This window comes from Lynx rufus, unplaced genomic scaffold, assembly GCF_022079265.1.
Source record: "Lynx rufus isolate CCGP_SWC_20201006 ecotype Redwood Valley unplaced genomic scaffold, mLynRuf1.p SCAF_1, whole genome shotgun sequence".
Classification (NCBI taxonomy): Eukaryota; Metazoa; Chordata; class Mammalia; order Carnivora; family Felidae; genus Lynx; species Lynx rufus.
The window spans coordinates 24,953,027-24,966,544 of NW_025814823.1; the positions used below are offsets into that span (position 1 = coordinate 24,953,027).

The 13,518-nt window shown below is 38.0% G+C and overlaps 1 protein-coding gene across 5 annotated transcripts in view; it reads left to right on the forward strand.

The window, feature by feature from the left end:
* Positions 1-13,518, forward strand: part of ZC3H13 (zinc finger CCCH-type containing 13) — a 97,331-nt gene that overhangs the window by 57,370 nt on the left and 26,443 nt on the right. For 4 of the 5 annotated variants that reach the window (XM_047079893.1, XM_047079896.1, XM_047079900.1 and 1 more), the window contains 3 exons: positions 2,642-2,952; positions 5,502-5,966; positions 13,286-13,477. In XM_047079893.1, coding sequence (XP_046935849.1) covers positions 2,642-2,952; positions 5,502-5,966; positions 13,286-13,477 — 968 coding nt within the window. Of the gene's footprint in view, positions 1-780; positions 854-2,641; positions 2,953-5,501; positions 5,967-13,285; positions 13,478-13,518 lie in introns of those variants that run through there. The other variant, XM_047079914.1, reaches the window with a different exon arrangement.

The window sequence follows — 13,518 nt, forward strand, 5'->3', positions numbered from 1 at the left end:
GTTATAACAAAACAGCTGAGTAGCTTAAACTAAACAGATATTCATGTCTCACAGGTGTAGAGGCTGGGAAGTCCAAGGTTAAGGTTCTGACAGATGAGATCCCTGGGGAGAGGCTCACTTCATAGACAGCTGTCTTCTCACTGTGTCTTCACAGGGAGGGGAGAGAGAGTGAGCTCTGTTCTCTTCCTTTGCTTGTAAGGACACTAATCTCAAAATGGGAGCCCCTCCCATAGGATCTCATCTAAACCAATTATTCCCAAAGACCCTCACCTTCAAGTACTATCACATCGGGGACTTGTGGAAATTGGGGGGACACAAACATTCAATCCATAACAGATGCTGTTAAATTAAACCAACAGTTTTCTTAATTTTTTTTGTCTTGAAGGCTAGGTAAACAGAAAAATGCTGAAACCATAACTTGATAGCACGTTGGTGCTCTGACCTTAATTTGGTAGGGTGATTATCCTAAGCTTGAACTGAAGTTTTTTAAAACTTCCATCCTGTCAGCACCAAATTTGGATAGAAATGTGATTAGACTATATTGTGTTTTTTTAGTGATATTATGAACTCTCATTTTTTAAGTTCTGTGAACTAATTACCAAGAGGTATTGCAGACATTCTTGAAACATTTTTAGTATACTCCATAAGTAAAATTAACCAAAATCTCAGTTCATTGAAGAGCCACATTTTTTATTTTGTCAATTTAGATATTTCCAAATTGACTAGAACCTGATGAAATTGAAATTGGAAAGCACCAAACAAGAACCATTCTGATTCTCAATCTTGCAGTATTTTTCTGTTGACTAAGATGCATTTGAATGTCCATTGATGATAGATGGTTTTCCAAATTTGGGTAAGACTCTGAGCATTTCTACTCATACCTATAAGTAAAAACATTTCTGTTAAGAGTCGGTTAAATTACAGTGGCTTATGGCTTTTTTTTTTTTATGACGAGGAAATAATTTTTATGAAAGACATGAAGGCTTAGTGGAATTGCTGATAACAGGAATATTTAGGTGAATGTCTACTTCCCGAGTAGGGCAGCATGTTGTAGTTAGCTGACTTTTTTTAGTCAGTTATTAATCCAAAAGGTATTTTTGTGTACTTGCTGAAATCCTTGTTCTGCAAAATTCTTTCCAATATACTGGATCACTTTCCTGAGTCAGTAACATATATTTTATGTATTTGAAGCTTTTATTGATAAAAGGTCTGCTAAGGCATCATTGATAAACAGCGTAGTTAAGGGCAGCAGTTCTCAATGAGGGGTGGTTTTGCCTCCCTGGGAACATTTGGCAGTGTCTGGGGTAATTTTCGATTGTTATGAATGGGGGTAAGAGGGAGGTGGTGCTGGCGTCTGGTGGGTAGAAGTCTGGGGTGCTGCTGACATCCTGTGATGTACAGGACACCCCCCCTCCCCACTACAAAGAATTACCGAATACAAAAGGTCAGTACTGCCAAGAGTGAGAAACCCTGGGTTAGGATTGTAGATGCTAAAAACATCTCTATCATAGACACTGAATGTAAATCTAAAACACTTTGACCAGGACTCCAGAATCTTTTGGAACAAACATCTAGTCTTCACAATGATTGTTTTGAGGAATATACTCATCTGGGTTATGTGGTCTCTTATTTTTTAGACATTTCTTTTTAGTTATTGCACAAATGTATGTGTTCCAGCTTTCCATCACACACACATTTTGCATATTCATTGTAGACAGGGCCCAGGACATAACACATTGTAGGAGTGATTCAGATGTGCTTTGTGAGGTTATAAGTTGTTTCTCTGGCATCAGTGAAAGAAGATTTGAAGGGCATAGAAGAAGCCTTAGATAAACCAAGACTCATGAACTTAATCTGTGCTGGCTAAGAGTGAACATTGGTTATTTAAGATACAGACAGTATGGACAGTATGTCCTTTCCTTCACTGTAGCATTCTTTCCCCATCCTAAATGTCAACCCAGGCTGTGCAGGCTAGGTTTGGCTTAGCCAGTGATAACTTTTCCTTTTCCCTGCAGCCTTGAATTACCAGCCTTTCACAGCCACTTTCTGTCTAGATCTTCTAGTGGGTATTCTCTTCAGCTTTTTCTGGTTTCCTCCCTCCAAGTACCTACTCACACTGTCAGAGATGATCTCTGATAAGAGTGAATTCCATACTGTAAGTGAGGGTAGTGTTCTCCCTACCTGTGCTCAGGGACAGTGTTACCTGGAAAAGGAAGTGTACCTTAGAGCCAAAGCTTGGGAGCAAGGCAGTGCATATCTCATCTACAACTGTTGCCTTGGGCTGACTTAAAATCAGATCTTAAAAAATTAACTTAGGGGCACCTGGGTGGCTCAGTCGGTTAAGCGTACGACTTCGGCCCAGGTCATGATCTCACGGTCTGTGGGTTCGAGCCCTGCGTCAGGCTCTGTGCTGACAGCTCAGAGCCTGGAACCTGCTTCGGATTCTGCATCTCTTTCTGTCTCTGCCCCTCCTCCATTCGCACTCTGTCTCTCTCTCTCTCTCTCTCAAAAGTAAATAAACATTTGGAAAAAAAAATGAGTATTGTACAGCACTGTGAATTGAAATTTATCCTGGAATTATGGTTCACGCTTTTAGCTTTAACATTCAGGCTCTTCATTGTTGCTTTTTTTTTTTTTACAGGTCTACTTCCCCAGTAGGACAGCATCATTCTCCTCTATCTTCTAGACATCACTCATCTTCCTCACAGTCAGGATCATCTATTCAAAGACATTCTCCTTCTCCTCGTCGAAAAAGGACTCCTTCGCCATCATATCAGAGGACAATAACTCCACCTTTACGACGCTCTGCTTCTCCTTACCCTTCACATTCTCTGTCTTCTCCTCAGAGAAAGCAAAGTCCCCCAAGACATCGCTCTCCAATGCGAGAGAAAGGGAGGCATGACCATGAACGAGCTTCACAGTCTCATGATCGGCGTCATGAAAGAAGGGAAGGTATGTACTTTATCTTGATTTTTTTAGAGTTCTTTAAGTATTTTCTTTATTAAAAAACCGGACATTCAGGTTTATTTTTGTATTAAGGAAAAGAGTAGAGCTGTGTTGTAAGTCTTCTGTAACAGAAGAGTTCTTGAGGGCAGTAGGAGGCACTTTTAATGATATGGGAACATAAGCTATGAAATGTATGGTGTAAATGGGCATTTTCGTGTATACTAAGGCGGTGCTTTCTTCCGGTACTAGACATTTTGGACTGTCTGATTCTTAGAGTATCCCTCTAATTGCTTAGTTGATCCTTTAAAAAACCAAAGATGTGAACGAAAGAAAAGCAGCAACCCAGGGGGTAGAGTTTGAAAGCATCAGACATTCATAAAGAGGTAAGGGCTGGGGGACCATTAAGAAGGTCTGTGTAAACCACGCGATCCAGTTTCTAGGTGTAACTCCAGAAAGAAGTAAGCAAAGCTGTTTTCCTTTCTGGATCCCTGAGAATTAAGTTAACTTTGGATTTGCTACTCCCTCTTCAAGCTGAGATGCTATTCTAATCTGGCAGTACATCTCTTTCTCTACTCCTTGTCCAAGCTTCTTGTCCTTATTTACTTAAAGTTTTTTCCTAACTTCTCCTGAGTTGGTGTATGAACGTAATGAGTACTCAGGAAATACCGCTTATTTGCAACATTTCTGTTTAACATGCATTTTAAAATAAGCCTCTCCTTGAGTATGGTACCGCAGTCTCCTATGAAAGGTGTTGAATTTGGTTGTTCTCTATCAACAGTGCAAGCAATAGTTAATCAGATTCTTTTATTCAAGAAAATGATGAATGCATAGGTAGGGACCAGAGAGAACATCTGTTGCATAGAATTGCTTCTTGTGTACATGATTTTGGAACCGGATTGGCATAGCAGTATTTATGGAACATTGGTAAGATGGGAAAATTCTCTTAACACCTATCTATTAATTTTAATAAGATATTTAATTAGAGTTGACCAGGAATATAGTATATATTTAATGACCACTGACTGAATGAAAACTCTTTAGTGTGTTTAATAACTTCGTTTTGAAATAATGATGAGGGGAAATAGTATTCATTTAAGTCTTATAAGAATGCTTGTTTTGGGCTAAGAGTGGCTGATATTACAGGAAGAATCCATTTAATAATAAACCATGTGTTTAGTTTCTTTGTAAGGAAGATGTTTCTTTAACCTTCCACATAAGAGATGTAGCAGATGTTTGTTCCTCCATTTCGATGTCATTTTCTGAAATAAAACTAATTTTAGTGGAAGAATGGGGAAGTAGATGACAAAATACAGTAACTAGATACATTTGTAAAGACAGATGGGGGACCTGTGGAAAAAGGATCTGGTAGTGAATGAACATATTTTTAGGCACAGTTGGCATGGAAAGAGGACTCGAAGTCACAGGTATGCGCAAAAACAGATGGAGACCTTCAAATCCTTGCCTGATGCTTCTGTTCTTAAAGGCATTTGTGGATATAAGCACATGGACAAAGTAACTGGCAGGAGTTATTAATGGGAGAATCTAGGGGGTCTTGTGGACACTGGGTGTTGAGGTGGCTGGAGAAGGTCTATAGACCTAGCTATGGGGCAAAGAGAAAAGAAGACAACTTTACAATGTCTTAGGTATTAAAGCTACTACATTTGCTAAAATAGCCTCAGATCTTGAGGCAGTTCCAGAGTCTAAGAGCAACATATAAAGGAAACTGATGTAAAAACAAGGCAGTGTTTGTTTTTTGAGGTTCTCTTGTTAATCCTTTGATGTCATACCAGATTTATGCTATAATCAATTTATGCCTCTTCCAGGCATGTCTAAAGAATAGTTTCTCTTCTTCGCAGATTCCCTTTAGAAAGGGGGTCGCCTGAGCCATTTAGGCTCTGGGCCTCTTATTTCTTCATTTACACTGACAAGGTTGAAATAAATGATCAGTGAGTTTTGTTTCAACTTCTGAAAAACTGCAGCTCTTTTCTTATTTTTCTATGAACTATTAGAAAATGCTTTAAGTAGAGAAAACTTTAGAGACAGGAGTGATCCCACTAAACAGTTGAAGAAAAGAGAGGGTGACTAACAATATCCCTTTGCCAGCCACCTTACTAACTGTAGGCCACTCTTAAGTGCTTTAAGTACATTTGAGGTGGTCATGGGTGGTCTAGTCTGGTGGAGGTGGTTAAAGTCACTGTGTACCTCTGGATCTAAAAGTAGTTTCTAAAAAGTAAGCCATCAGTGATAGGAGATCAACTTGTTTCAGTTGTTGAAGATCTGTAAGTATGGGTAAGTTAGGGCACTGGAAGATCCTATTCAGAGTTTATCTAATCAAGAACAAAGTTATATCCAGGCGTTAATAAAATTACCTTTGGAATTTTAGCTTCTATATGGTCTTAATTTTCTTATTTGCCCATGTTTTCTTTCTTTCTTGTCTGCAACGAACATGAATTACTATGTTTCAAAAATTGTTTAAGCTCCAAATTGCGTAAATTGTCTTGTTTCTCAAAATTTTGTGAAAGGAATTCTAGTTCGTTCCCCCACTTGCCTTACAGAGACCAGAAGCAAAAGAGATAGAGAAAAGGACACAAGAGAAGAACGAGAGTATGAACAGGATCTGAGCTCTTCTAGAGACCACAGAGATGACCGAGAACCTCGAGATGGCCGGGATCGAAGAGATGCCAGGGATACTAGAGACCGACGGGAACTGAGGGACTCCAGAGACATTCGGGACTCCAGGGAGATGAGAGATTATAGCAGAGATAACAAAGAGAGCCGTGATCCCAGAGATTCTCGGTCTGCTCGTGATACCCACGACTACAGGGACCGTGAAAGTCGAGACACCCATCGAAAGGAGGATGCCTATCAGGAAGAATCCCGAAGTTATGGCAGAAACCATTTGAGAGAAGAAAGCTCTCGTACTGAAATAAGGAATGATGCCAGAAATGAGTCTCGAAGTGAAATTAGGAATGACCGGATGGGCAGAAGTAGGGGGAGAGGTCCAGAATTACCTGAAAAGGGTAAGGTTTTTGACTTGTCAATAAACTGTATCTTGTATGTTTATATAGAAATTATTAAATCATTTAAGGTTTCTTTTCTAAATGCATTCTTTTTTACATTCATTAATCATCATTTAGTCAAAGTAATTTTCACCTAGTTGAATTTTGGCCTTCCCTATAAATTCCAAATAGGAAGCGTTAAATTCCTAAGATTTAGGAATTTGCCCAAGCAGCGAAAGATGAATGGATCCTGATCCTAAGATCCCCTGGTTGAATTATATCCAGTCATGCCTACCCTCTTGATTAATGTGGAACACTAAGAAAATTGCTGTCAGGCATAAAAGTAGAATGAAAAGAAAATAATTTTTAGGAAACAGGTACATGTATGGTAAGATTATTATTCAAGTGGGATTAAAATGGTGGACTTTCAAACTTCATGGTATCAGACACGACCGTGTATCCCGCAGTGTGCTTGTGCTCGCTTCACACCACCTCCGATTATCGCATATCAGAATCTCGAGCCACTTTCCTTCCGCTAAAAAGCGTTTGCCATCACCCAGTGACTACCCACCTAAACGTATTTTGTCTCCGAACTGCTTGGACCGAATTCGTTTTGGCCTTTTTCCCTCCACTGTCTTCTCTCCCTCCCCTAAAATGCTTCTACAGAATTCTGAGCACTCATTCTTTCTGTTGGTCTTTTGGTCCATCTTGGTCAACATTACAGCTTCACATTAAGCTGAAGGCCCCTTACCTTCTCCTGCATAGTAGTCGTCGCTTTTCTTGGCCTTTTGCTTTTTCATACACGTTTTTTAAATGAGTTGTTTTTTAAAAAATTTCATGAAAAACTGTTGGATTTTTTTTCAAGTGCATCAAATTGATGAATTTATAACTTTTTCCTGTTAAAGCCTTGTACAGGTTTTATTCCTGGGTACCCAGCATTTTTGGTGCGCTTATTAAAAAAAGTTCTCTCTCTTTTTAATAATGCATTCACATGGCTCAAAATTTCAAAAGTATGGAAGGATATGTGGTGAGAGACCTCCCCGCTACCCCTGACCTCATTCATTCTCTTGCCAGTTTTGTCTGTATCCTTCCCAGAAATATTTTACACAAGCAGATTTGTGTGTGTACTCATCCCCTCTGGTTTTACAAACGCACTTTTTAAAAAAACGTATGTATTGCTCTATAGCCTGCTGTTTTCACTTAAAAAATACCTTGGAGATCATTCCACTTCGGTCAACTTGATAAACAACTAACCCCTTCTTTTTGGTGCATTTGTCTACTGTAGGATATACTGTAAAGTTTTTTATAAGTTTTTATTTAAATTCGAGTTAGTTAACATACAGTGTAATACTAGTTTCAGGTATGCAGTATAGAGATTCAGCACTTCTGTACAGTCCCAGTGCTAATCACAAGTATGCTCCTTAATCCCCATCCCCTGTCGAACCCATCCCCTCACCCGCCAGAGCTCTGGTAGTTCTCTGTAGTTAAGAGTCTGGTTTCTGCTTTGCTTCTCTCTTTTTTTTAAATCTTTACTTATTTGTAAATTCCACATGCGTGTAAACCTACGGTATTTGTCTCTGACTTATTTCACTTAGCATTATACTCTCTGACTTTATGTCATTGCAAATGGCAAGATTTCGTCCTTTTTTATGGCCGAATAATATTCCATAGTGTATGTACATACCACATCTTCTTTACCCATTCATCAGTCAGTGGATGTTGGGCTGTTTTCCATAATTTGGGTATTATAAATGATGCTGTACATACAGAGGGACATGTATCCTTTTGCAGCAGTATTTTTATATTCTTTAGGTCAAAAGTAGTATTTTTATATTCTTTAGGTAAATACCTAGTAGTGCCAGTGCTGTATCGCAGGGTGGTTCTGTTTTTTTTTTTTTTTTTTTTTTTTTTTTTAATTTTTTTTTCAACGTTTATTTATTTTTGGGACAGAGAGAGACAGAGCATGAACGGGGGAGGGGCAGAGAGAGAGGGAGACACAGAATCGGAAACAGGCTCCAGGCTCTGAGCCATCAGCCCAGAGCCTGACGCGGGGCTCGAACTCCCGGACCGCGAGATCGTGACCTGGCTGAAGTCGGACGCTTAACCGACTGCGCCACCCAGGCGCCCCGTGTTTTTAACCTTTTGAAGAACCTCCACTCTTTTGCACAGTGGCTGGACCAGTTTGCATTCCCACCGACAGTGCAGGAGGAGGGCTCCCTTTCTCCACATCCTCCACACCACCTGTTGTTTCTTGTATTGTTGATTTTAGCCATTCTGACAGGTGTGAGGTGGTATCTCATTGTGGTTTTGATTTGTGTTTCCCTGATGATGAGTGATATTGAGCATCTTTCAGGTGCCCACGTGGGATTCTGGATCTCCCCTTCCCCATGCACGTGCACACACACGCACTCTCAAATAAATAAACATTAAAAAAATACTGAATTCTATATATATTGGGTCTTTTCCTGTACATACACACCTTTGATGAAGTTTAATTTATAAATTAAGCACAGTAAGACATTAACTAATAATAAAACAATGGTAATATACTGCAGTGAGAATTACGTGAATGTGGTTTTCTCGAAATTCTTACTGTACCGTACTCACCCTTGTGAGGTGACATGGTGTATGCCTGTGTGATGAAAGGAAGTGAGGTGAATAATGTAGACATCATGAGGTAGCCTTAGGCTACTTTTGACCTTCTGACCAGATGTCAGGAGGAGAATCCCCTGCTTCTGGATCCCAGTGACCATGGGGAACTGAAATCGCAGAAAGCAAAGCTACAGATAGGGAAGACTACCGTAAATCCTATATTGATAGATGTTCAGGTAGTTCACTCTTGTTTGTTTTTGAACAGTGCTTCAGTGAATAACTGTGTCACTAAATAATATCTTTTTAAAATCTTTATTTTCTAAACTCTGTTGGTGTATGGAAATGATAATTGAGATTTGTATATTAATCTTACGTTGTTACGTTGCTGTATTTTCATAGTAGATCTAGTTAGATTCTCTTAAACCTTTATGTCTGGGAACACACAGATTTGGCTTTTCTGATTATGTACTGTCAATAACCTGCTGAGAATCTTTTTCAGTATAATATGGGATATGAGTGGTATAACAGGCTTCTTTGCTCTGTTTCAGATTTTAAAGTATTATTGTTGGCATTTCACTCTTAAGCATCGTGTTTGAAGATTTTTAGCAGATGTGTTTTACTGTGTTAAGGATGTCTGCTAATTTTCCCAACTTAGCTAACAGCTTCTATCATGACCATTTTTTTCTGGATCTTGAGAAGGTCATAGTTGGTCCCTTTAACTTTTTTACTTACGTTTTATATATTTTTATTTTTTTTTTAAGATTTTTTTTTTTCAACGTTTATTTATTTTTTTTTTGGGACAGAGAGAGAGCATGAATGGGGGAGAGACAGAGCATGTACGGGGAAGGGGCAGAGAGAGAGGGAGACACAGAATCGGAAACAGGCTCCAGGCTCCGAGCCATCAGCCCAGAGCCTGATGCGGGGCTCGAACTCACAGACTGTGAGATCGTGACCTGGCTGAAGTCGGACGCTTAACCGACTGTGCCACCCAGGTGCCCCTTATATATTTTTAAAAATTTCTTACTATTCTGGCATTTCTTTTTTTTTTAATGTTTATTTTGAGAGCGAGCACACCACGTGCATGGGGGAAGGGCAGAGAGCTAGGGAGAGAGAGAATCCCAAGCAGGCTCTGTGCTGTCAGCACAGAGCCCGATGTGGGACTCAGTCTCATGAACTGAACTATGAGATCATGACCTTAGCTGAAATCAAGAGTCAGATGTTCAACCGGCTGAACCACTCAGGTGCCCCTATCCTGGCATTTCTAAGATAAATGGAATTTTTTCATTTTTTTAAAGTTTTAGAATCAGTTTGTTAAAATTTAATGTTGAATTAAGTATCTGTGTTTTCAGCTGAGATTACATATAATTAGTGGCATGTTGATAAATTCTGAACAATGAACTCTTCAGAAAAAGCCCTGGCTTTTAGCTTTTGCCAATTTCCATGCTATAAAATAGCAGATTTTGAGCTGCTAACAGCAGAAGAGATGTGCACAATTGGCTCTTTCAAGCCAGCCTGAACAGCTTCTAGCATTACCACTGCATAGTTCATTTTTTATGTTCTTGTTTGGTTTGGGAATCAAAGTTATACTAGACATATAAAATGTGTTGGGAAGTGTTGCTTCTTTTTTTCCTCTAGAATAATTTACGTATGATTACTTATGTATTCTGTGACAGTTTAACGACAGTTGTCTGTTAAACCTGGTTTCCTATTTTTTTGATGGTTAGAGCTTTTACTACCAATTGAGTTTCTTACAAGAATTTCAGATTTAGATTATTATAATAGTCATAGATTTGTTTTTTTTTTCTTAAAGCAGTATAGTAAGTTATATTTTTCTAAGAAATTTCAAAATTTTGATACAAAGATGTTTCAAAACTCTTTTAAATCTCTATTATGACTATGTTTCCTTGTTTTTCTTGCTCAGTCTTGCCAAAGATATAGCTATTTTGATTGAGTCTTTTCAAAAAACTAATCTTTGGTTTGTATCTCTTTTGTATCCTTTGTATCTCTTTTGGTCTATTAATTTCTACTCTTGGGTTTTCCTTTGTTATGAAATGTGTGATAATTGTATTAGTAACCATTCTAAACACTATTTCTAAGTTTTAATACAATTTCTTCTTTGACTCATGAGTTACGTAGAAAAGGGATTTAAAATTTTTAATCATACTTTTTAAAATAAATCCCCTTCCCTAATTTTAATTGTTGTCAGAAAAGACTTTGAAGTCAGCTCTTTGGGATTTGTATTTGTTAAGACTTAGCTGTGGCTCAGAAATTTTTATAAATGTTCTGCGTGTGCTTTTAATTGTTGGACGCAAAGGGTGTCTCTGAGATCAAGCTTGTTAACCATGCTTTCAAATCTACACGGAATTAGTTTTAGTCTGCCTTTTCTAACATTACAAAGAAGTGAATTGAATCTTCCACTGTCATTGTGAATTTGTCAATTTTGTGTGATTTGATCAGTTTTTGCTTTGAATATTTGAAGCCTTCACTGTTAGGTACTCATAAGGCACATTATTCCTTTCATCATTGTAGAATGACCCTCTTTATCCCTAATAGTGCTTTTTGTCTTGAACGTTATTTTACTAACATTTCTTTTGGTTAGTATTTGATGAGTATCTTTTTTCATCCTTTCAACCTTACTGTATCTTTTTGTTTTAAAGGTGACTCTAAACAGCATAGATTAGACATATGTCGAATCTTCTTATTGTATCATCTTTGATTCTTAACTTTCATCTCTTTATCTCTCTTTTGTTTCCTGGGTTGTATCCTCAGATGTAATCTTTTTTTTTTTACTAATTATCTCTTAGCTGCATCTAAGCTATCATTTAACTTATTTTTTCCTAGATGTTATGTGGGGCTCATCTCTATTCTTTAAAAATTGTTTTAAGTTTCTTCTTTGTGGCCTTTAATTATTAAAGCATTCTATACGTATATTTTTATTATTAAAATACATTGCTAATAGTATTTAGAATTATTCTGTAATTCTTTTAAGGGCTCAAAGCCTATTATTATAGTGTGTGTGTGTGTGTGTGTGTGTGTGTGTGTGTGTGTGTGTGTGTAGCTGTATGTATTTTTTAAAAACCACTTTATTGAGATAGGATTGACATACAAAAAGCTGCACATATTTAATGTATACAACTTGAGCTTGGGGATACGTATATAATCATGAAACCTTCACTACAGTCTATGGCTAAACATAACCATCACCTGCAGAAGTTTCCTCAGGTTCTCTGTTATTTTGTATGTATGTGATGAGAACATTTAACATAAGATCTACCCTCTTACCAAATTTTTGAGTTTCCAACACAGTATTATAACTGTGGGCAGGCATTATGCTATAGTGTAGATCTCTAGGACTTACTCATCTTATACAACTGAAACTTTGTACCCTTGACTAATATCTTTGTGTTTCCTTCTATCTCCAGCCCTGTCAGTTAGCATTCTACTAAGAGTTTGACTGTTTTAGATTCCACATATGAGTGGTATCACACACATAGTGTTTGTTGTTCTGTGGGTGACTTATCTCACTCAGCATAACGTCCTCCAGGTTCATCTATGTTATCTCACATGGCAAGATTTCCTTTTTTTCCCCTCCCTTTTCTTTTCCTTTTTTTTATTCCTTTCTTTTTTAAGGCTGAATAATATTCCATTATATGTATATGCCACATTTTTTTGTATCCATTTGTCAGGGGACATTTCAGTTGCTTCCATGTCTCGACTATTACGAATAATGCTATAGTGAATATGGGAGTGCAGATACCTCTTCCAGTTCCTGATTTCAATTCCATTGGGTATATATATATACCCAGGAATGGGATTACTGGATCATACGGTGGTTCTATTTTTAGTTTTTTTGTGGACCCTCCATACCGTTTTCCAGTAGTGGCTGTGTAACCTTGCATTACCGTTACCACAGTCAAGATACTCAACTGTGTATCACAGGACTCCCTGTATGACCCCTTTATAGCCACACTTGACTCCTCTCTTTCGTCCCTGGCCCCTGGCAGCCACTAATGTGTCCTCCATTTTACAATTTTTATTTCACAAATATTGCATAATGGAATCAGGCCGTATGTATCCTTTTCATTCTGCATAATTTCCTTGAGTTTCATCCAAGTTGTTACACGTGTCAGTAGTTGGTCCTTGTAGTATTCCATGGTCTGGATATACCACAGTTTAACCATTCACCATTGAAAGACATCTGGGTACTTTCTAGGTCTGGGCTTTTACAAATAAAGCTACTATGAACATTCATTTCCCACATTTTTTAATGCAAATTTTTAGGCACCACTTAATGTTAACAAAGTACTTTGGTTCTGTGTTGGAATGTTTTTGCTACGAATTGTAATCAAAGCAATAATATACATCTACTTTTCATTATTTTCATGATATTTCTGTGAACTAGATATGAATGGATAGCTTTTATTTTTTTTGGGGGGGGGAGGAGGATTTGGGTTAATTGAAATGAGTCTTCTTGCTTTATGATTCCATTATGACGTTTTTAATAGATAGTAAAAACTGGGACCTAGCTTACCCGAGCCCATCATTAGACCATTTGGGTGTTACGATCCAACGTTTAATATTCTTTTCAACAATGATTACCATACTTTGAAACACCAAAAAAGAAAAACAGCAACAACCCCAACACACCTTAACTTGTATGTTTTATTTGGGAAAAAAGATTGTGACTGATATAACTTGTTGAATAAAGTGTATGTGTTTAAACATTTGTGTGAATATCCTTTGTTTAGGAAGTCGAGGCACAAGAGGTTCTCAAATTGATAGTCACAGTAGTAGTAGCAACTATCATGACAGCTGGGAAACTCGAAGTAGCTATCCTGAAAGAGACAGATATCCTGAAAGAGACAACAGAGATCAAGCAAGGGATTCTTCGTTTGAGAGAAGACATGGAGAGAGAGACCGTCGTGACAACAGAGAGAGAGGTTTGTCAGATGGCGTATTATTAAATAATGGCCACCAGTGG